Source organism: Natator depressus, chromosome 12 (assembly GCF_965152275.1).
Source record: "Natator depressus isolate rNatDep1 chromosome 12, rNatDep2.hap1, whole genome shotgun sequence".
Taxonomy (NCBI): domain Eukaryota; kingdom Metazoa; phylum Chordata; order Testudines; family Cheloniidae; genus Natator; species Natator depressus.
Genome location: NC_134245.1, coordinates 1,281,964 through 1,305,073, shown reverse-complemented (window position 1 = coordinate 1,305,073; position 23,110 = coordinate 1,281,964). Strand labels below are relative to the sequence as shown.

Sequence of the window (23,110 nt, the reverse complement as noted above, 5' to 3'; positions counted from 1 at the left end):
TGGGTCTGCTGGCTCTGTGGGGCCAGCCCTGTCCCGGGGGAGGGAATGGCGGCTGTTCCTTCCTGTGCATCAGCACCAGAACTGAGCCCTCTGTTTTAATCAGCTGCACCTGTGCAGAGCTCACTCCTAGTGCATGCGCGGGGTCCCGGGGCACAGCACATGGCCTGCGGAGCCTGGCTTCCTGGTGGCCATGTCCGAGAGGGGAAGGGGCTGACGGGGAGAAAGTTGTTGCTTCAGCTTGTCCAGTGAGCCACTGTACTAGGGAATGGCCGAGTGAGGACAGCCGGAGCTCCCCGCCCCGTGCCAGGGCTATCACTTGCACCATCTCCTGTGTCACTTGGGATCCAAGCAGCACTGCCAGCAGGCAGGGCAGGGTCCACCTGGCTTCACGCTGGCCATGCTGGGAGAAGGGCAAAGGGCTGACCCTTGAAATTGGTCGACTGTGTAAATGAAGCCGGACATGTTCAGCGGGAGGTTCCAAAGCTCTGACTAATGCAAGTGAGAGAATGTCCCTCCTGGCTGAGGTGATCCGAGCCAGCTAAGAAATCGGGACTCAGTTTCCCTAGGCAGATTGGAGAATCCCACCTTGTGTTCAAGGTCTTGTCCACACAGCCCGGCAGCAGGGACTATGGGGGCGAATTGCAGCACTTGCTGAAGTGGTGTTCTGTAACTGCTGTATGGTGACTCCGCTAGTGTGAACTAAAAGGCACCAAGGTCACGTTCACTAGTCCTGTTTGAAACGGGGCTAGCTTAGCACCAGCTCGGTACCTTTTAGTTCACCTGAGCAGGATCTACATGGGGCAGTTATACTTTGGGGGACACTGCAGCTGGCTGCCATGATGTGCACTGCGGGGCCATGTAGATGTAGCCTCAAGTCCAGCGTTGTCCCTTAATAACTCCTTGTCCTCCAGGGATTCGAACGCTCAGCAAGCATGAGTTTAACCCTTTCCTGGTGACTGCACAGCTCCCTGCTTGTGGGAGTGTGTCCCTTCTGCAGCATGGGGTGGTGGAAGCTAGACGTGCACACGCTGCCACGCACTGGGGACGGCGGGTCTGTCTGAAGGCCCATCTGCATGCACACTGAGCACGCAGCCATGGGGTGCTGTCAGTGCACTCCACCATGGAGCTGGCCTGGCTGGGCGAGGCAGGTGTGGTGACATTGGGTTGTCGCTCTCTCTACAGGGCACCTTGCTGTACCTGCCACTCATCCTCTCCCCTTCCCACCCGCCGCAGCCGGAGTTTCGGGATGACTCTTCAACTCCTCAAAAACCAGAAACTTGAAGGCACTTGATTGCTGCAGTTTTTTTTTTTAAATTTAAAGGGAAAATCAATACAGGCGAGCCTGTCCCTGCAAGCAGAGCTGCCTGCTCTCCATACTTTCACCTCCACAGCACCTGACATGGGGGGAGAAGAACCTGCCAACCAAGGGAGAGGAAGCAGGAGCAGTGAATTGCGACCCTGAAATGAAATTCCATCATGATGTTTGGCTCAAGGGCCTTTTCTTCCAGCCGCGAAAGGAAAGCTGACCTGGGACAGAGGTGTCACGGGCCGACTGGCCAAACGGAGCACGCATTATTTATTCCTATTGAAACCCCGGTGAATTCCTGTATCCCTAGCGAGCACCTCTGCTCTGGGCTGGGCCTGGCACTGTGAGCCCTGCTCACTTTTGCACTGACTACGGATTTTTTTTTTTCCCTTTGAGGACACCAAACTGTAATCAGCCGAGCATGACAGGAGACGAACGGCCCCCAGCAATGGGGGCAGTTTCTGTTCACCTGCAGGAGGCATTGTAGGTCTGTCTTTAAAGTGTTTACAAAAAAACGAAACAGTTCAGTGTCGACTGGTGTGTTTGCCTGCTGATGTTTACGGACTGACTGCTCTTGAACTGGGCTATCAACGCTCAGTGACTGAAATAGCCAGATGCCACCCAAAAAGCTTTCATCCCCTCTCCTACCGCCTTCCACTCAGCCTCATGATACCTAGTGGCCAAAAAAAGGATTCCTTATTTCTTTTGATGAGTCTCCACTGAACTTTCCCCTCCTTTTTTGTGTGTGTGTAAGGGGGGGAAGGTTTCATTACAGTTAAAGGTTCAAAAGTCATGCACATCCTGCAGAGACGCTGGATCCTTTTTATTAGGAATTTTTTTGTTCTAGACAGAAAAAGGAAAGAGGTGGGATTTTATTAAAGCAACCACTCCCCCCCTCCCCCCCCACCTGCTGTTGAGGAGAGCAGCACATGGGAGGAGCATTTTAGCCGTGGCAAAAAGTTTCCCAGCGGTGGGCTTGGGCCTTGCCGGAAAGGTTTCTGTATTTATATATTAAAAAAAAAAAATTAAAAATTTAAAAAAAAAAAAAAAGTTTGGAGCTTGGGGGGGGAGGGGAGCTTTCTTCATTAGTCCAGGTGTTTTGATATGGTATTAAAATACTGTTCAATAACCTCCTCGCTGCTTTATTTCAATGGCATTTGTGAAGCAGTGTGGCATGGGAACAGGATGCTGCCAGGGCCCTGGCACCAGGTGAGTGGGGCTGGAGCGGCAGGATGCCCTTCAGTTGCTGCAGCTTACATGTGGGGGTTGCTGGGTATAGGGTGGGGTGTCCTTGTTCGGGGCATTGAACAAGGATGAATGGACTATAAGGTGGATAGAAAGTTGGCTAGATCGTCGGGCTCAACGGGTAGTGATCAATGGCTCCATGTCTAGTTGGGAGCCGGTATCAAGCAGAGTGCCCCAGGGGTCGGTCCTGGGGCTGGTTTTGTTCAATATCTTTATTAATGATCTGGAGGATGTTGCGGATTGCACCCTCAGCAAGTTTGCAGATGACACTGAAGTGGGAGGAGTGGTAGATACGCTGGGGGATAGGGATAGGATACAGAAGGCCCTAGACAAATTGGAGGACTGGGCCAAAAGAAATCTGATGAGGTTCAACAAGGACAAGTGCAGAGTCCTGCACTTAGGAAGGAAGAATCCCATGCACCGCTACAGGCTGGGGACCGACTGGCTAAACAGCAGTTCTGCAGAAAAGGACCTGGGGATTACAGTGGACGAGAAGCTGGATATGAGTCAGCAGTGTGCCCTCGTTGACAAGAAGGCCAATGGCATACTGGGCTGGATTAGTAGGAGCATTGCCAGCAGATCGTGGGAAGTGATTATTCCCCTCTATTCGGCACTGGTGAGGCCACTCCTGGAGTATTGCATCCAGTTTTGGTTCCCCCACTACAGAAGGGTTGTGGACAAATTGAGGAGAGTCCAGCGGAGGGCAACAAAAATGATTGGGGGCTGGGGCACATGACTTACGAGGAGAGGCTGACGGAACTGGGGTTATTTGGTCTGCAGAAGAGAAGAATAAGGGGGGATTTGATAGCAGGCTTCAACTACCTGAAGGGAGGTTCCAAAGAGGATGGATCTAGACTGTTCTCAGTGGTGGCAGATGACAGAACAAGAAGCAGTGGTCTCAAGTTGCAGTGGGGGAGGTCTAGGTTGGATATTAGGAAACACTATTTCACTAGGAGGGTGGTGAAGCACTGGAATGGGTTACCTAGGGAGGTGGTGGAATCTCCATCCTTAGAGGTTTTTAAGGCCTGGTTTGACAAAGCCCTGGCTGAGATGATTTAGTTGGAGTTGGTCCTGCTTTGAGCAGGGGGTTGGACTAGATGACCTCCTGAGGTCTCTTCCAACCCTGATATTCTATGATTGGATTGGACAGTGCTGGTGAGGGGGTGGGGCTAAGGGCACTAGATCCCCCCACTACTGCTCATAGACACATAGCCAAAGGCCACAACAGGGCATCGTGATCATCTAGTCTGACCTGCACACTGCAGGCCACAGATCTTCACATCCTGTGATAAACCTCTAGCCTCTGGCTGAGTAACTGCAGTCCTCAGTCATGGTTTAAAGACATCAGGTTACAGGGAATCCACAGTTGACTCTAGTTCAAACCAGCAAGTGACCCGTGATCCGTGGGTCTCAGCCAATCTGACCCAGTGGAAAATTCTTTCCCAACCCCAAATACAGTGATCAGTTAGACACTGAGCATGTGGGCGAGACCCACCAGCCAGACACCTGGGAAGGAATTCTCTGTAGTAACTCAGAGCCTGACCCATCTAATGTCCTGTCTGCAGCCATTGGGGATATTTGCTGCTAGCAATCACAGATTGGCTACAATGGCATGCAGCCCAACTCATCACTCCATCCCCTCCATAAACTTATCAAGCTCAGTCTTGAAGCCAGTTGGGTTTTTTGCCCCCACTGCTCCCCTTGGGAGGCTAAGCCAGAAGTTCACTCCTCTGATGGTTAGAACCTTCATCTAATTTCAAGCCTAAACTTATTGATTGTTAGTTTCTATCCATTTGTTTTTGTGCAACGTTGGCTCTTAACTTAAATAACTCCTCTCCCTCCCCGGTGTTTATCCCTTTGATGTATTTATAGAGAGCGATCCTATCTCCCCTCAGCCTTCATTTGGTGAGGCTGAACAAGCCAAGCTCTTTGACTCTCCTCTCGCGAGGTAGGTTTTCCATTACTCAGATCATCCTAGTAGCTCTTTGCTGCTCCTCTTCCAGTTTGAATTCATCTTTCTTAATCATGGAAGACCGTAGTATCCCACGCACAGTGTTCTAGGTGAGGTCTCACCAGTGCCTGGTATAACGGCAATAACACTTCCCTGTCTCTACTGGAAATACCTCGCCTGATGCATCCTAGGATTGACTTTAGCCTTTTTCACAGCGCATCACACTGATCACAGGATGACTGAGCCATACACCCAGGTCTTTCTCCTCTCACTTCCAACTGATTTGTCCTCAGTTTATAGCAAAAATTCTTGTTGTTAGTCCCAAAGTGCATGACTTTGCACTATTAAATTTCATCCCATTTCTATTATTCCAGTTTTCAAGGTCCTCCAGCTCTTCTTGTATTATATTCCAGTCCTCCTCTGTATTGACAATGCCTCCCAAATCTGTGTCCTCTGCAAATTTTATTAGCGAAATCCCACTTTTTGTGCCAAGGTCAATGCAAATGTTGAATGAGACGGATCCCAAGGCCGATCCCTGAGAAACTCCACTAGCCTTTCAATAGTCCCCCTTTAACCCATTCTTTACCCACCTTTTCCATTTTCATGTTAATCCCCATTTTCTCAAATTTAACTAATCATTTCCTGTGTAGACTCATATGAAATGCCTTAAGGCAATCCAAGTAGATTTGATCTACTGCATTTCCTTTGTCTAGAAAGAAGATCAGGTTGATCTGGCATGATCTACCTTTTGTAAAACCGTGTATTTTATCTTGATTCCCATTCACCTCTGTCCTTAATGGCTGTTACAGAATGTGTTATAAAACCTTGCATACAACTGAGGTCAAACTGGGCCTGTAATTTCCCAGATCACTTTTGTTTCCCCTTAACTATGGGTATATTAGCAATCCTCATTCCCACGAGCCACCCTGCCACTGCCCCCAAGTCCTCCTGACCCTAGGGAAAACTGAGGCCAAGTTTGTGTAGGCGTTGGGCTATGCCTAGATTATCTTTATCATAGAAGATCAGGGTTGGAAGGGACCTCAGGAGGTCATCTAGTCCAACCCCCTGCTCAAAGCAGGACCAATCCCCAACTAAATCATCCCAGCCAGGGCTTTGTCAAGCCTGATCTTAAAAATATCTCCAGCCCCTCCTCAGCGCTCAGCCCTCCTCCTTGTCTCCTTGGTTTTTTGTAGTGTTAGGGCTGTCACACCTGTCACTGTTGGTTTTAATGCCCTTTGCACAGTGCAGCTCTGCTCGGCCTGTGGCAGCTCTCCCTTTCCCCTACACTTTCTGGCCCGCACGAGGCAGCTTTCCTTGCTGATCCCTCCCTCCCAGCCTCTTGGAAGCAAAGCTTGCCTGTCTTAGAAGCTAGATGGGAACAGTGCAGAGCCTCCCCTACCCAATCCCCCCCGCGCCCCAATATCACTGCACCGATGCTGTTAGGGAAAGGGCCTAGGGAACCTTGACTGCAGAAGCGGCCACGGCGCCCTCCTGGTTTATGTCCCCTGTGCCCCTTCAGCACAATGAGATGTTAACTGCCCCGTGGCCGCTTCTGCAGTCAAGGTTCCCTAGGCCCTTTCCCTGACAGCACCGGTGCAGTGATATTAGGGCGTGGGGGGAATTCCTGGCTGCTAGAGAAGATCAGAGTGGAGGTATGAAGATGACAGGCCCTTCCCTGCCCCCACTCTGCCCTAAATCAGCTTGACCAGGAGTCTGTCTCTCCGCTCCCCAAGCAGCAGTGCAAAGGGTGCCTCATTATTCTATGACAGTAGCACCTAGACGCTGCCAGCAGAAGTGGGGCAGTGTGGTGCTGGGAGCTGCGCACCGGATCAAAGCCAGACCTTGCCCCAGATGCGGCCCCGATCTTGTCGGCAGCCCTGCAGTGAGACCTATCAACCTACTCCAGGGATGGCGAGCATGCCTAGCAGGGTCTGGCCATTTCAGAGAAAGGGCTGTAACCGCTACTAAGGTTGATCAGACAGCCCTGCCCTGCTCAGCTTCCCCTGTACCCGCAGGGCTCGGCAGAGGACAGATTGGGGCAGTGGTGCCATTCTCATGGGCAGGCTGGGTGGGAACAAATTCCCAACACAAGTTGATCTTATCTCCTCTTTGTAGTGGCACCCTGGCAAATCTCTAGGTCACCCTCTGTCCCATGGCAGCAGCCAGCACTGCCAGAGAGATTACTGCCCTGGGAAGTTGCCCCCTTCCTTGGCGGGAGCCCTAGAAAACAGGCATTCTCTGAACAGTGACTGTGCTACAAAAGGCCCCTCTAGAGATCTGCCCCTGCCTGCAATGGAGTCAGAGCTCTTTGGGGTGCTGGGAATGGGGTTTACTGTTGTGGTGCTCTGAGCTTGGCCAGCCCGTCCACGGGCCGGGAACTGGATTCTGGTCACCGTGGGCTCTGTGGGGCCAGCCCGGCCATGGGGGAGGGAGCTGGAGTCTGGTCACCTTGAGCTGTGTGGGGCCGGCCCAGCCACGGGGGAGGGAGCTGGAGCCTGTCCCTGCTGGGCCGGCCTGGCCATGGGGTGGGAGCCGGAAGCTGGTCTAACGTCATCACCAGAGTTCTCAGGTATGGATCAGTTGGTGGCTTGTTACTGTTGCTGATCCATGGGCTTGCCTACACCGCCGGCTGTAAGTACAGCTGCTGGGGGTGCTGATTTAGGGCCCGAATGGGCACTGGTCGCTGTGGTTACCCAAGTGGGGTGGGGGGGCTGGATGCAATTAAAGGCTCTGCAGTCACCAACCAGCACCATGGTGCCATGTGGCTTCCAGCATGGGGGCCTGGCTGAGAGCAGAGGCCAGGTGTGGAGGTGAGCGAAGATCCTGCTGCATGATGTTGGTGCCATAGTCCTGTGTGGTGCTGCTTCGTGCCAGCTGGAGCCAAGCCCGAGTGCCAGCAGGGTTTACTCTTCCCCGGCTGTGGAAAGGCCAGGCTGTGTGAATTCCCACGGTGCTGGAGCAGCCAAGCCCTGCCCTGGAGTGCCCCATGGCTGGCCCCAGGTCCGTGCTGCTGTGCCTGCTGGAGAGAGGGTGGTCTGGGCACTGCCCACATGACCACTCTCGTGTGAAGTGCTTACGCAGGCAGGCAGATGCAGGATGTGCACGTGTACAAAGCCATGTGTGTGTACGCACCCACGGCTCACAGGCACCACACACGGCTGCACATCGGCACCTTGGCTTACCACAGCTGGGAGCACTGATGAGCCCCACCTCCCGCCCCTTTGCTAAGCCTATGTCCTCTCTCAGATGCACATGGGGGGCCTTTGCTTTGCCTCCTTGCCCCCAGCCATGTGAAGGACTGTCTTGGGGGTGAAGGGCCCCAGCCTTTGGCCTTGGGGAGGAGTTGGGGCTACAGGAGCTCCCTGGCAGGTGCAGGGAGGGGCCACAAGGACAGAGGACTCGGGGGCTCCACCAGGCTGGTCCAGAGACTCCCTCCTGCAGGTGGGCGCTGAGGCCAGACTGGCCCTTTGTTGGGCCAGGCCACTGCTCACAGCTGGAGCTCCAGCATCGGGAACCTGCCCTGCAGGGTCGGGGGCTCCAGCTTCCCACTGGGGGGAACCATGGCAGGGCCCCTCGCCTTGCAGCACAGGTCTCCACCAGGCTTTGCTGTGCAGGCCTAGGCTCTGGGGCCAGACCCCAGGCTCACAAGCCTTGGGGAGCAGGGTAGGGGCCCTGCTGAGCCATCCTATGCTAGTGCCCCAGTAGGCCAGGCGCAGGCGATGCTGGGGAAGGCTGCGTGGCGCCTGCAGCCTCTACCAGGCCCATGCAGCGGGTGCAGCTGCCCAGGGTGGCAGTGCCCTCTCTCTGTTGGGCAGTGCTGGAGGCTGGGGCAGAAGGGATGGGCACAGGGGGCTGCAGGGCTGGGCTCCTGGGGGGTGAAGGAGGCACATGTAGCTATTAGGCAGGGGGAGGGATGGGCTCCCAGCCAGCCCCCAGGGAGGTGCTGGCTGGGAGGGGAGCCCCATGCTGTGCCTGTGGGGAGCAGTTCCCCCACCCCATTGCCCCCTCACTGGGAAGTTGGGGGCTTGTGCATGCTCCTTCTGAGGCAGGCAGTCACCTGGAGGTGCGAGGAGAGTCAGGAGCTTGCTGGCAGGGAAGGGTGCTGGGGGCCCCAGCATGATCCTGGGGGTAGGCCACCTCTTCCTGCTGGGAAACCCCTTGGGCCGTGCTGTCAGCTGTTCCGGCTGGGGGGCTGCCATTGTCTCTGGCCCCCTGGGGGAGCTGGGGCAGGTTCACCAGCCAGCATAGGCCAGGTGCAACATTAACCCTTTTGTACCCACTGGGTAGCCAGGCAACTGAAACTGAGGCAGACGTGGGCTTCACAGCTGTATTACAAACAATTCCCATGTTTGCTGCAGGCTGAACACAGGGCTCACCCCTACGCTGTGCTCGGGGACGGCCAGACTGCAGGGGCAGAGGGGAGCCACCTGGGGCCCCATTGGCCCCTCTCCAGTCTATCTCCATGCCCAGCAGGCCCCATGAACAGCATGGCACAGGTGCCCCCCAGCCCTCTGCCTACCCAGCATGCCCTGCTCCCTGCCCTTACCTGTCTGGAGCTTTGCCCTGGCGGGTGCTGGGCCACAGAGGACTGAGGTGCTTCTGCCCGTGCCATGGGAAGCTGGCACAGTGGCTGCCATGCTGGGCCAGGCTCTCAGCACCCAGTCTGGATGCCCGGAGCCATAGACAGGCATAAAGCCATGCTAGGCTCCAGGAAGGGTTGGGGTGGGCCCTGGGCACTGCCGGATTTGGGGACCTGCTTTGCAGAAGGTGGGTTTATTGACTGAGCACTGAGGGGAATACCCTCTCCCCTCTGCCCCTGACCCAGGGCAGGAGGTCACTCTGCTCACAGCCAGCTTTAGCACTGGCTTTGTGGGGGGCTGGATTTGCGTTAGCCAGCGCCATGACTCTGCTGTGCAGGGTGCTGGCAGAATGGGGGTGGGGGAAGGACCTAGGCCAAGGCTGGGCCAGCAGGGGCCTGCAGGCTGGGGTTGAGTGTCACACAAGCACAGCCCTGGTGCTCTCTCACTCCTCCATCCGGTCCCTGGGAAGGCCCCTTTGCAATGTTACCCTCCATAAGGTCACGCGTTCTCACGAGGGGGAGCCCTTTGCCTCCACCGCCAGCCCGCGGCCTCACCCCGTGAGCCCCTGTCAGCGCCCCGTGGCCTGCCCACCCTGAGGGAGCAATACGGCCCCCGCCTGTTTAGCCTGTAGTGACTCAGCCAGCATGTAAAGCAGCAGGTTATTGGAAGTGGGGAACACAGAGTAGGAAGTTACCGCACAGTACAACTGGGTCTGGCCAAGTCCCAGAGAGCCCAGCCCCCTCTTGGTCCATCCAGCCGACCCCCTCTACCACCTCCTCAAAGGCCCCTCCTTTGTCTTTGTTCCGGGCACACGCATCCCCTGGGCCCTTTCCAGCCCTTTGCTCTCCCGCTGGCCGGACCCAGGGGGTTCCAAGCTGGGCAGGGCCGCCCAGTCTGCAGTAGCTAAATGACACAGCGTCCAGGCCAGGCTGCTAGGCAGGGTCACACCTGGGCCTCTGCAACACCAAACCCCTCACCCACCCCCTGGGTAAACAGCAGCACACAGGGGAAACTGAGGCCCACACAGTATTCATACAAACTGTTAAGAAAATTCCCCACATTGTCTCAAGGCCACTAGCAAAACTGGGGTGGGGGTCCTAGGGCTGGAAGAGGCAGGAGGGCTGAGGCAGAGCTGAGAGTGGGGAGCCTAGGGCCAAAAAAGGTGACCGGGGGAGAGGAGGGTGATAGCAGAGCAAGGGGGAGTCACAGGGCTGGGAGAGGCAGCGGGGGGAGCTGGGACAGAGCTGGGAGGTCCTAGGGCATAGAGAGGTGGGGTGGGGGGGCTGGGACAGAGGTGAGGGGGGAGCCCAGGGCTGGGAAAGGTGAAGGGGGGGTAGTAGCAGAGCTGTGGGGGAGCCCAGGGCCAGGAGAGGCAGGGAGGACAGGAAGAGGTTTGCTGACATTAAGCCTGCTGCCTTCTACCGCTTCCAGTCCCTCCCTCCCGTGGCACATACGATCCAGGGGCCTCAACTCGGCTCAAGGGTCCAGACTCGAGTCACTGTCTGCATGGGGAGGGGGAGGGAACCTGCCGTGCCAGCGCTGGGTGCTCTGGGCTGGCTGGGCAAGGGTGGGCGGTGCCCCTCACAGCACCTTCCCAGGGTTCATGAGATTCTTGGGGTCCAGCGTGGCCTTGATCTGCCTCATGACGGTCAGTCCCAGCTCCCCGATCTCCTCCCGCAGCAGATGGCGCTTGCCCAGGCCGATGCCATGCTCACCCGTGCAGGTGCCGTCCAGGGCTAGGGCCCGTCTGGGAGGAGAGGGGGCAGGATATGCATCAGCAGGAGGGCAGGGCAGCTGGAGGGAGGGTGGCTGGGGCGGCTGCACCAGGTGGGGGCAGCACAGTCAAGGGGAGGGTGTCACCGGGGGACCCTTGGACCAACTGGCAGGGGGTCCACAGGGGTACAGGAACCCCAGGGTCAGATCCCTTCATGTGAATTCACCCTAGGGGCAGGGGAGGGCTCAGCTGTGTGCCAGCTGCCCATAGCAGATGCTGAAGGTGTAGCATGCCAAAGGGAGCAGGTGAGGGGGACACAGCCCGGGGGAGGGTACAAAAGAGCAGGGTGTGGCCCTGGGGTGCACCCCATGTGTGTGCAGTCCCCCCCGCCCTTTGCCTCTGGGACAACGACTGACCCCGTCCAGACCCTGCCCAGCCTGGCTGTGCTCCAGGGCCCCATGTGAGGAGCAAGTGCCCGACTGCCCCCCATGTGTAGAGCAGCTCCAATCTCCCATGTGTCCTGGGAGGGCTGCCTGAGCTCTCAGCAAGGGGTCCAGGACAGGTGGCTCCTGGAAACTCTTCTGGTTGCTTCTCCTGCCACCCTGGCCCTGAGCTCTGGGCCCCTCCCTGGTGTGCCCCCCCATGTCCCTAGGTCTGTGCTCAAAGGCCAGTTAGGGCAGGCCCCATCTGCCCCCCGCAGGATCCCATGAGTTGCTTCCGCCCTTCAACACCAGAGATGGGCCATGCAGGGCTGAGCTGCACTGAGCAGGGCGGGGTAGCACTGGGCAGAGCAGAGCTGGGCCGGGCTGGGCAGATAGGGCTGGGCAGGACAGAGCCGGGCTGGGCAGGGCTGGGTAGCACTGAGCAGGGCGGGGTAGCACTGGGCAGAGCAGAGCTGGGTCGGGCCGGGCAGATAGGGATGGGCAGGACAGAGCTGGGCTGGGCAGGGCTGCGTAGCACTGGGCAGAGCTGGGCCAGGCAGAGCAAGACAACGTGGGTAGTACTGAGGAGAGAAGAGCGGGACAGAGGCAGGCTTGGCAGGGCAGATCAGGGCTGGGAAGAGCTGGCTTCCTACCTGGCCAGTCGGGTTGCAAACTCCTTGACGCGCTGGCTCTCAGCCAGGTTGGCCGGGTCGAACACCAGCATGCAGTGAAAGTTCCCGTCGCCCACGTGCCCGACTATCGGGCCTGAGGGGACACAGACCAGCTGCTCATATGGAGACCCTCTCCCAGCCCAGACACCTACTGCCTGGCTCCCTCCCACCCCTCCTCCAGTGGGGCCCCTTGCCCTACAGAGCCCACGCTGGAGTCATTACCCGCCCCTGAAATGCAGTCCCCTCTGGGCAGAAAGAGGCCATGCCCAGGGTTTGGGGAAGGAGCCCCCCGCCCCACTGAGATGTGTGTGGGGGTGGGGGTAGCTCATCACGGATATCCCCCACAACGGGATCTGGCCAGGGCATGGGGGGCCGCACGTCCCAATTGCTCGGGAGGACGGCATCTCCAGCAGCGCAGTTCCCCGGCGCAGGCTGGCTCAGCCATTGGCTTGTCCTGTCCATCCTGCCCCCAGCACGGGGTGAGACTGGATGAGGTCACAGTGTGGGGGCACAGGAATATCGCCCAGGGAGCATGTTCCCTGACAGGTGGGGGTCATGGCAGGCCCAGGGCTTATTAGTTCCAGCTCTGGGGAGCCAGGCTGGCTTAGTCCCCTTGCAGCCCCACTGAAACACAGGTCCTGCTCAGCACAGCCCCCGGGCTCGGATCCCTGGGATCGAGGGGCACTGCCAGAGCTGTGGGTGGAATATGTCAAGTGCGTTAGAAGCATCTGATGCATGTCTGATGTGTGTGAAGCATGTTGTGTGTGTGAAGTGTCTGATGTGTGATGCATGTGAAGCGTGCCCACCTGCCCTGTTCTCTGCGTTGGTGGGCATTGTCAGGCGCTCGTGCCAGTGAGGCGTTCACCCCAGACAGGTGCACTGTGGGTGGTTGGTTTATTCCCAACCCCTGCGGCAATGTGGAGCAGGGCCTCTGCCCCCTCTGTCTGCAGCCCCCAGTCCCATGGCTCCCACACCCAGACAGGATAATGGCAGGCAGGCCTGACCGCAGTGGGATGGGAGCAGCACCAACCCCGTCATGTCATCCCTTCTCCTGCTGCCTCGCCCAACCCCAATGAAGTGACCCCCAGCTGCACAGGCCCTGACCCCAGGCTCAGTGGAGACCTACCTGTGAGCCCCGACTCCTGCAGGTCTCTGTGGGTCTCTCCCACAATGTGGGGCAGCCGGGAGATGGGGACGCACACGTCCGTGGAGTAGCCCTGGGGGGGACACCGGAGAAGGCTCACTGACCCCCTCCACAGGATTGACAGGACACATTTGGGCACCCTGATCCTGCCTCATGCAGGGGGTGCACACTGGCCTCTCCTGGGCCCCCAGAGGATCCCAGCTCCCCCTGCGCCCCACTGGTGGGACCCGGGCTCAGCTTGGGAAAACCCTTGCTAAGCTCTCCCAGGCATGGGGCTCAGGACGTGCTGTTCAGTGGGGTCCCCCGAAGGTCTGGGGACCACTGACTTTGGGACACCCGTTGAGGAGCGGCTGTCAGCAGTCACGTTAGGGCAGAACAGTTCTGTGGGTGGGCACTGGCCCCCCCGGACTGGGGAAAGCCCAGAGAGTCTCATGTCCCTGGCCCACCAAGAGCCCCCATATCACTCCCCAGTCCCCTCCCCTGATGCCCCCCAGTCATAAGAACGTAAGAATGGCCATACTGGGTCACACCAAAGGTCCATCTAGCCCAGTATCCTGTCTACCAACAGTGGCCAATGCCAGGTGCCCCAGAGGGAATGAACAGAACAGGGAATCATCAAGTGATCCATCCCCTGTCACCCATTCCAAGCGTCTGGCAAACAGAGGCTAGGGACACCATCCCTGCCCATCCTGGCTAATAGTAATTGAAGGACCTATCCTCCATGAATCTATCTAGCTCCCTTTTGAATCCCCTTATAGTCTTGGCCTTCACAACATCCTCTGGCAAGGAGTTCCGCATGTTGACTTTGCGTTGAGTGAAAAAATACTTTCTTGTGTTTGTTTTAAACCTGCTGCCTATTAATTTCATTTGGTGGCCCCTTGTTCTTGTGTTATGAGAAGGAGTAAATAACACTTCCTTATTTACTTTCTCCACACCAGTCATGATTTTATAATCATGTCCCTTCCCTCGGTACCCCTTACCCTCTCCCCAGACACCCCTTGTCCCTCAGGCACTCCCTCACCCTCTCCCCAAGTGACCCCCTCTTCCCCCAGCCCCCCCCACCTCCTCTCCTCGGGCACTCCCCACCCCCCTCCAAGTGACCCCTCTTCCCCCTGGCATTCCCCTTCCTCCAGTGCTAGCCCACCTTGCTTCCGGGGCGCAGGGCCAAGGCTGCATACCAGGCGTTGTGCCGAGCGGCCCACAGCTTGTTCCTTGCCTCTGGCTCCCGGGCCCAGGCAAAGTCTGAGCCGCCATTCAGCTGCACGATCTCCTCTGCAAAGGGAGAGACCCCCTCACCGTCAGACCCCTGCCCCCGCAGCGGGGCCTGGCTGCCAGCCGTCTCTGCCAGGCAGGCTGGGGCAGGGTAGAGGCCTGGCTTCCCCCGTTGCTGGAGACCTACGCCAGCAGGTCTGTGGGACGGGAGGTGAGAGATCCACTCCCTGGCATGGTGACAGACTTGGCCAGGGCAGGACAGAGCAACTCTGTCCCCTACGGAAAAGGGGAAGGGCAGCAACAGCCCACCTCAGCCACAGGCTGGGCAGCCAGACACCCCGCAGCTCCACCCAACCCCATGGTACCATCCGAATATGCCCCTGGTGTCCTAGCAGTGCCCACCTGCCCCAGGGCTGCTGCTCCCCTGCTGCACCAGGAGGAGGGAGGGCCCCCAACCTGTGCCCCCCTCGGCAGCACCCCCCTGGCATCATGGGCATACCTGCCTGCCGGATCTGCTCCTCCACACTGCTGGGCGAGCCGTGGAACTCCAGGAAGAGCGTGGGGGACACGGTGTAGCTCAGGCCACTGAACCGGTTACAGGCAGCCATCGTGACATCATCCAGGAACTCTGGAGAAGCAGAGAGGCTGGGGGTCAGAGCCCTGGACGGCTCTGTAGCCCACTGGGGAGCGATACCCCCTGCTCCCCAGGGCATGCTCTGCAGGGCACGGGGCAGCCAACTCACCGATCCGGGCCACGGGGATGCAGGCCTGCAGCACCTGCACCGTGCAGCCCACCGCCGCCTGCACGCTGGGGAAGGCGCACACGGCTGCCACTGTGGCCTCAGGGCTGCCATGGAGCCGCAGCGTAGCCTGGGTGATGAGCCCCAGTGTCCCCTCGGAGCCCACAAACAGCCCTGTCAGGTTGTAGCCGGCAGCGCTCTTCCTGCAGCGGGGCGAGAAGGGGCTGGGGTGAGATTTGGGGCAGGAGCCCTGTCATAACCATACAGCTAAGGGTAGCCTAGAATTCCTCCTTACCTGTAAGGGGTTAAGAAGCTCAGATAACCTGGTTGGCACCTGACCAAAAGGACCCATGGGGAAAGAAGATACTTTCAAAGCTTGGGAGGTGGGGGGAGGAAGGCTTTGTTTTGTGTGTTCTCTTGGCAAGCAGAGAAGTATCAGGTCAGAAAACTCCTTCTCCTATAAACCATCCTAACAGTCTCTCATATTACAAAAATTGTAAGTAAAAGCCAGGCAAGGCGTGTTAGATTATCTTTTGTTTTGCTTGTGAATTTTTCCTTTGCTGGAGGGAGGTTTATTCCTGTTTTTTGTAACTTTGAAACTAAGCCTAGAAGTTCTGCTGTGTTTTTGAATCTTTTGTTACCCTGTAAAGTTATTTTCCATCCTGATTTTACCGAGGTGATTTTTACCTTTTTTTAAAAATAAAATCCTTCTTTTAAGAACCTGACTGATTTCTCTACTGTCCTAAAACCCAGGGGTTTGGGTCTGTGATCACTTTGTAACCAACTGGTGAGGATATTATTCTCAAGCCTCCCCAGGAGAGGGGGTGTAAGGGCTTGGGGAGATATTTTGGGGGAATAGGAACTCCCAGTGGTCATTTCCCTGATTCTTTGTTAAATCCCTTGGTGGTGGCAGCGTACCCTCCAAGGGCAAAGAGTTTGTGCCTTGGGGAAGTTTTAACCTAAGCTGGTAGAAATAAGCTTAGGGGGTCTTTCATGCGGGTCCCCACACCTGTACCCTAGAGTTCAGAGTGAGGAGGGAACCCTGACAAGCCCCCTGGTGCCCCCCTTCCCCGCTGCCCCCAGTACCTGAAGTGGCGGCCCTGGCCGGCCGTGTGCAGCACCCTGCCATCAGCCAGCACCACCTGCAGGTTGAGCACGTTGTGGCGCATGGTGCCGTAGCGCACAGCATTGGTGCCCGAGGCGCTGGTGGCCGCCATGCCGCACAGGGAGGCATCAGCGCCGGGGTCTGCGGAGGGAAAGGGCACAGCCGGCGGTCAGTGGCGGACAGGGCATTGCAGAGCCAGCATCCCGGGGAACCCTCCCTTCCGCACCCAGGGTAGAGCTGGGCCCAAGACAGAAAGCTGCCCGCCCCCAGTTGCTGTGCTGTGGGTGCTCCGAAAGCTGGTCCAGGCTGAGCCCCTGGCAGCTGCCAGCACCGAGCCCAGCATGCCTCGGCCGCGGGGACGTAGAGGGAGCGGCCAGGTCAGAGCCAGGCCCCTTCACCCTGGGCGGCTGCAGCACAGACTGTGCCCCCATTGCCCTGCCTGGCGCCGCCCACCCCGTGGCCCAGGCGGGCTGTGGCCTGCGGCATGCTGAGCGGGCCAACGAGGATCCCGTGGCGGGGTTGATTTTCATGGCACGTCCACTGGAGTGCGACCCAGCTGCTCTGTTCCCAGCAGCCAGCCCCTCTGCGCTGGGCTGGATTGGGGCGGAGGATCTGGGGGTGAAGCCAACCAGCCCATTGATAGCCTGCCGCCCAGGTATGTCGCCCAGCGCAGCTGCCAGCTTCCTGCTCTGACACCACTAAACCCATTGGCCATGTGCTGGAATGGGGCTGGGACTGCTCGTCCCCCACCACTGGAGGGAGCCCCTCACCCCGTGCCCAGCATCATACCGACAGGGAACCAGAGGCCGGTGTCCCGCAGATAGTTGTTGAGCGCCTTGTGGGTCACCCCCGGCTCCACGGCCACAGTAAAGTCCTCAGTGCTGAGCGCTGTGATGCGATCCATTCGGGTCAGGTTAAAGCACACGCCACCCTGGCCCAGAAAGATGGGAGCGGGCATCAGAGACAGCCCCAACGGCGCTCCCTGGAAAGGGTCTGAGACCTGCTGGGTCACCACCTGAACACACATAGGCAGGTGGGGCAGGGGCAGGACACTGCCAGGCTGGGGTTCCCCTGCTCTGTGCCCCGGTAGTATCTCGCCATGGCTGCCATGGCATCACTGCCCGGCCAGGGAGTCGCCAGAGCTCCAGGCGAAGATGGCCCCCCCAGCACTGATCCCCCAAGACTCGCGGGCACCGCAGAGCTGGATGAGTGGGCAAAATGCCAGCTGCACTGGAGCCCCACTGGGTTATGCCAGCTGGGGATGGGATCTGTCACACCCTATGGCCAGGGAATGCTCACTGCGCTGCCCCCCGTTCCATACCCTCACTGTGCTGCCCCCCGCTGTGTATCCTCACTGCACTGCCCCCGTTCTGTACCCTCACTGCGCTGCCCCCCCCGCTCCATACCCTCACTGTGCTGCCCCCCCGCTGCATATCCTCACTGCACTGCCCCCCGTTCTGTATCCTCACTGCGCTGCCCCCCGCTCCATACCCTCACTGCGCTGCCCCCCCAGCTCCGTACACTCACTGTGCTGCCCCCCCTGCTCCATACCCTCACCATTGGGCCCCCGCTCCATACCCTCACTGCGCTGCCCCCCCGCTGCGTATCCTCACTGCACTGCCCCTCGTTCCGTACCCTCACTGCGCTGCCCCCCCGCTCCATACCCTCACTGCGCTGCCCCCCCGCTGCATATCCTCACTGCACTGCCCCCCGTTCTGTACCCTCACTGCGCTGCCCCCCGTTCTGTACCCTCACTGCGCTGCCCCCCTGCTCCATACCCTCACTGCGCTGCCCCCCCAGCTCCGTACACTCACTGTGCTGCCCCCCCTGCTCCATACCCTCACCATTGGGCCCCCGCTCCATACCCTCACTGCGCTGCCCCCCACTGCGTATCCTCACTGCACTGCCCCTCGTTCTGTACCCTCACTGCGCTGCCCCCCTGCTCCATACCCTCACTGCGCTGCCCCCCGCTGTGTATCCTCACTGCACTGCCCCCCGTTCTGTACCCTCACTGCGCTGCCCCCCCGCTCCATACCCTCACTGCGCTGCCCCCCCGCTGCATATCCTCACTGCACTGCCCCCCGTTCTGTACCCTCACTGCGCTGCCCCCCGTTCTGTACCCTCACTGCGCTGCCCCCCTGCTCCATACCCTCACTGCGCTGCCCCCCCAGCTCCGTACACTCACTGTGCTGCCCCCCCTGCTCCATACCCTCACCATTGGGCCCCCGCTCCATACCCTCACTGCGCTGCCCCCCACTGCGTATCCTCACTGCACTGCCCCTCGTTCTGTACCCTCACTGCGCTGCCCCCCTGCTCCATACCCTCACTGCGCTGCCCCCCGCTGTGTATCCTCACTGCACTGCCCCCCGTTCTGTACCCTCACTGCGCTGCCCCCCGCTCCATACCCTCACTGCGCTGCCCCCCCAGCTCCGTACACTCACTGTGCTGCCCCCCCTGCTCCATACCCTCACCATTGGGCCCCCGCTCCATACCCTCACTGCGCTGCCCCCCGCTGCGTATCCTCACTGCACTGCCCCTCGTTCTGTACCCTCACTGCGCTGCCCCCCTGCTCCATACCCTCACTGCGCTGCCCCCCCGCTCCATACCCTCACTGCGCTGCCCCCTGTTCTGTACCCTCATTGCGCTGCCCCCCTGCTCCATACCCTCACTGCGCTGCCCCCCCAGCTCCGTACACTCACTGTGCTGCCCCCCCAGCTCCGTACACTCACTGTGCTGCCCCCCGTTCTGTACCCTCACTGCGCTGCCCCCCGCTCCATACCCTCACTGCGCTGCCCCCCCGCTGCGTATCCTCACTGCACTGCCCCCCGTTCTCTACTCTCATTGCGCTGCCCCCCCGCTCCATACCCTCACTGCGCTGCCCCCCGTTCTGTACCCTCACTGCGCTGCCCCCCTGCTCCATACCCTCACTGTGCTGCCCTCCCTGCTCCATACCCTCACCATTGGGCCCCCGCTCCATACCCTCACTGCGCTGCCCCCCCGCTGCGTATCCTCACTGCACTGCCCCTCGTTCTGTACCCTCACTGCGCTGCCCCCCTGCTCCATACCCTCACTGCGCTGCCCCCACAAGGCGTACCCTCACTGCGCTGCCCCCCCAGCTCCGTACCCTCACTGCGCTGCCCCCACAAGGTGTACCCTCACTGCACTGCCCCCTGCTCCATACCCTCACTGCGCTGCCCCCCCAGCTCTGTACACTCACTGCGCTGCCCCCCCGCTCTGTACCCTCACTGCGCTGCCCCCCCAGCTCTGTACTCTCACTGCGCTGCCCCCCCTGCTCTGTACCCTCACTGCGCTGCCCCCCCAGCTCTGTACACTCACTGTGCTGCCCCCCCTGCTCCATACCCTCACCATTGGGCCCCTGCTCCGTACCCTCACTGCGGTGACGCCGCCCTCCAGGCCCGTGCCAGTGCTGAAGGGGATGATGGGGACACCATGACTGTAGCAGATCCCCGCCAGCTTGCTGACCTGTTCCATGTCCTGGGGCCAGACCACGGCACCCGGCGGGCTGCACCTGCAGGCAGGGGAGAGCCCCATGTAATGCCAGCTCCCAGGGGCAGGGTGTGCCAGCTGCCTCTGTGCACAGCATGTGCAGCTCCACCCGGGCTGAGAACACAGCAGGGAGCCAGCCGTGTGCCAGGCTGGGTGGGGCAGAAAAGGCCTGGATGAGCTGGGGGAAGAGGGGCTTTGAGGGCTGAACAGGGCACTGGCCCCTGGCCCCACGGGTTGGCTCCCGCACACTGATCCAGAGGACACTAGAGGGCTCAGCACCAGGGCCCATCTGCCCCAGCTGGCAGGGCACGGTGAGAGAAACTGGGATTTCAGCGGCGCCTTGGAGGCAACAGTTTGGCGCAGCCCTGGGGCACCCGGGTGGGGCTGCACCCGCTGTGGCCGTGCTGGGCACGGGGGGCACTGCTGCAGCAGCAATGGGACAGCTATGCCTATGCCCCCCAACAACTGCTGGGGTCTGGAGCCCGTCCCTGGAGCTCTGTCCTTCCCGTGGCCATGTCACTGCGTCTCCCTGGATCGCGCTGGGAGCTGCGCACACGTCACAGTCCCTCCAGGGGGATGGGCTCCTCCCAGGGCATGAGGGAGCCAAGCCAGCAGAGGCCCTTCACAGCCCCTCAGAGAGCCCCAGGGCCTGGGTCAGCGAGGCTCTAGGAGGCTCCCCAGTCTGCACTGGCTGGATGAGCCAGCCTCTGGTGAGTGTGTGGCATGTGCTGGGAGCTCCGCAGGTACCTGTGCATGGATTCATCCCTCCCGTGCTGCTCCCGGGCAGCCAGGGCTGTGGACACATTCGGGGTCCCCACCACGGCTCGCAGGGCCTCCACCAGCTCCCCCGGCAGCTGGCCCTAGAGAGAGTTAAAGTGCCGGCGTGTTACAAGCACCTGCCGTAACACTCCCTTTCTCCAGGCGGCGGCAGAGCTCCCAGGCACGAGCTTGAAGCGTGTGGGCAAACCCCAAAGCTGTGCAGGGAGATGGGCACCCAACCACAGCCACCCGTCTCTCCCCAGGGATGAAGGGCACAGGACATGGGGCTCGTGCTGGGATGGGGGCTTGGCTGCTCCAGGATGGGGGAGGGATAGCTCAGTGGTTTGAGCATTGGCCTGCTAAACCCAGGGTTGTGAGTTCAATCCTTGAGGGGGCCATATAGGGATCTGGGACAAAAATTGGAGATTGGCCCTGCTTTGAGCAGGGGGTTGGACTAGATGACCTCCTGAGGTCCCTTCCAACCCTGATATTCTATGATTCTAAGGCATGATGGGCAGCGGGGTGGAGCTAGGCAGGAAAGTCCCTCCCATCATCTATCATTGCCTTAAGAGGTCTGTCACAGACACACAGATATGTGCTGTGTCTTCAGTGTCAAAAGGGCTGGAGATTTCCCTTCAATCCCCTCCCCCTCCCAGTGCCGCCCTTCAGCAAGGATGGCCCCAGCCAAGCTGATCCAGCGCTGCGCAGGGATGCCAGGCTCCGGCATGCACAGGGACCTGGCGCACAGGAGCCAAACGCGGAGATCTGCCTTCCCTGAGCTCCTCCAGAGGTGTTTGCCACCACTACAGATTTGTCTGGGTGTGTGAAAGAGAAGGGCACCTGGCTGAGCTATACCTCCCCCCACAACTCCTTGATTTCTGGCCACCTCTCGCTCTGCAGTAATGTGATGCTGCTCCGTGCAAATGAGCACTTTCTAAATGAGCATGAATTAAAGTCAGGTGAAGAGCTGCCCAATATTCGGTCAGGGGGTCTCCACTCGGCAAAGCGTCGATGGGACAATGGCTCCTCCTGACGCAGCAGAGTTCACAGAGTTGGAGCCGGAGCTGCGGAGTGTAACGGCTCGGGTGTTTGCTGTGTTTTACCTGCGGGGCCAGCCCAACCTCAGGGGAGGGAGGGAGCGTTCCTTCCGCACCAGATCTGAGCCCGACGTTCTAATCATCGGCTCCTGTGCAGGATCCACTGCCACTTCTCGGAACAGAGCCCCACTTTGCCGAGTCTGCCCCCTGGCCCAGACATCCCCTTGCGCCTTGGGACACACGTTCCTGGCCTAGGGAGGCGGGTTTCTCCCCTCCTGGGGGCTGCCTTTGTCAGTGGTTTGACATTGCTCCCCGGCTGACCACAGCTGGGGGTTCACTCACTTGGGGTGTGAGTCCTTCCCTTTCCTCTGAAACTCACCAGAGGTTCATCTCTAATGTCCCCAAATCCCCCCCTTCTGCCCAGTGCTGGGGGCGTGGCGGGAGGGCAGGGTCTGGGTGTGGGTAGGTCGCAGCCCATTGCAGTGGGGGTTCCTGGGCCCAGGAGCCACCTTCGCAGCGCTGGCTTGGTGTCTTTCCTGCCCTCCCCACCCTGGGCCAGGTGAGCTCCAGGGCTGATAACAGCCTGTGCGGGTCAAATCCAGCCTTGCGGGCGGCGACGGACTCTGTGAGATGAGATCAGGTGGCATCATGCCAGGGGTCCTGGTAGCGGGCCCCATAGAGAGCAAACTTTCACCCTTAGATGTGGCCCTTGTGGGTCAGGCGGGAGGTGCCCTGGGGAGGTGGTGGGGTGAGCAGGGCTGGCCAGGGCGTGATGGGGGCTCAGTGTGCAGCTCTCAAGCCAGTGCTGGAATTGGCTGTTCAAACAAAAGTGCTGGATGCAGCTGCCCTGGCCAGAACGTGGCTGGCGGAGACTCCAGACCCCCGGCATGGGTGGAGATGGGGTGGCATGGGGGGGTGTTGCCACCCCAAATTGTATACGTCAATGGGGGGCACAATTTAAAGGGGGCAGAGAAAAGTTCAGGGTCCAGCCCACCCCCCAAATAGAAGTCAAACTACATCTATGGCCGCGGGCCAGGGTCCAAGCGGGCACGTGGACCCTCCCCACCCTGCATCAGCCAGGCCTGTGCCAGGCACGGTACCAGCCCAGCTGGGTTGGGAGGGCACAGAGGGGCCTGTCTGGCTCCCGCCGCTGGCTCGGGGCTCAGCCCTGCCCTGCGGGGAGTTGGGTCGGAGCCGCCCCCGGCAAGGTCACACCAGGCCCGAAACGCTGGCGACGGGCAGGGCCCAGCTGGCCTCCTGCCAGTACCTGCAGGCCGGAGCTCCTCCTGCGGCCGAGCGCCCCGCTGCCGCGACACAGCCTCTGCAGAGCCATGGGGCGCGCAGGGGGCAGGAGCCGGCCCCGGCTGTCGGGCGCGCCGGGCTCCGCCTCCCAGTGCCCGCAGGGCAGCCCCCGCTGCTCCCCGAAGCGAAACCAGCCTCCCGCCTGGCCCCGCCCCGCCTGGGGGCACCCGGGAGGCCGCCCATGTTAAGGCGGAACCGACTATTAAGGTGGCGCCGATTGGCAGAGCCGGGGCAGCGAGGGCTGGGCAGGGGCAGTCTCCTGCCCCAAGGGAGGCGGTGGGGTTGGCTGGGGGAAGGCCGCTGGTGCCGCCTGGCATGACAGCCCTCCCCTGGCCCGCGCAGGCCCGTCGTGAGCCCTCTGCAGGTGGCCTCGGGGCGCCCAACCCACAGCGTCCCGCAGAACTTGTAGGGCCTT

The 23,110-nt window shown here is 59.9% G+C and overlaps 2 protein-coding genes across 3 annotated transcripts in view; one reads left to right on the top strand and one right to left on the bottom strand.

The window, feature by feature from the left end:
• ZNRF1 (zinc and ring finger 1) overlaps positions 1-1,327 on the top strand; it is a 103,473-nt gene extending 102,146 nt beyond the window's left edge. For both annotated transcript variants that reach the window (XM_074968310.1, XM_074968309.1), the window contains one exon: positions 1,183-1,327. The gene's annotated coding sequence lies outside the window, so the exon portion shown is untranslated. The remainder of the gene's footprint in view (positions 1-1,182) is intronic.
• On the bottom strand, positions 1,181-22,807 carry LDHD (lactate dehydrogenase D). The gene is made up of 11 exons (XM_074968307.1): positions 22,661-22,807; positions 20,345-20,457; positions 19,478-19,619; positions 16,880-17,021; positions 16,072-16,231; positions 14,989-15,188; positions 14,745-14,873; positions 14,178-14,305; positions 13,016-13,106; positions 11,872-11,983; positions 1,181-10,829 (listed from the first exon to the last, which is right to left on the bottom strand). The coding sequence occupies exons 1-11, from the start codon at positions 22,724-22,726 to the stop codon at positions 10,664-10,666; spliced, it is 1,449 nt and encodes a 482-aa protein (XP_074824408.1). The 5' UTR covers positions 22,727-22,807; the 3' UTR covers positions 1,181-10,663.
• Between the last annotated feature and the right edge of the window lie 303 nt (positions 22,808-23,110).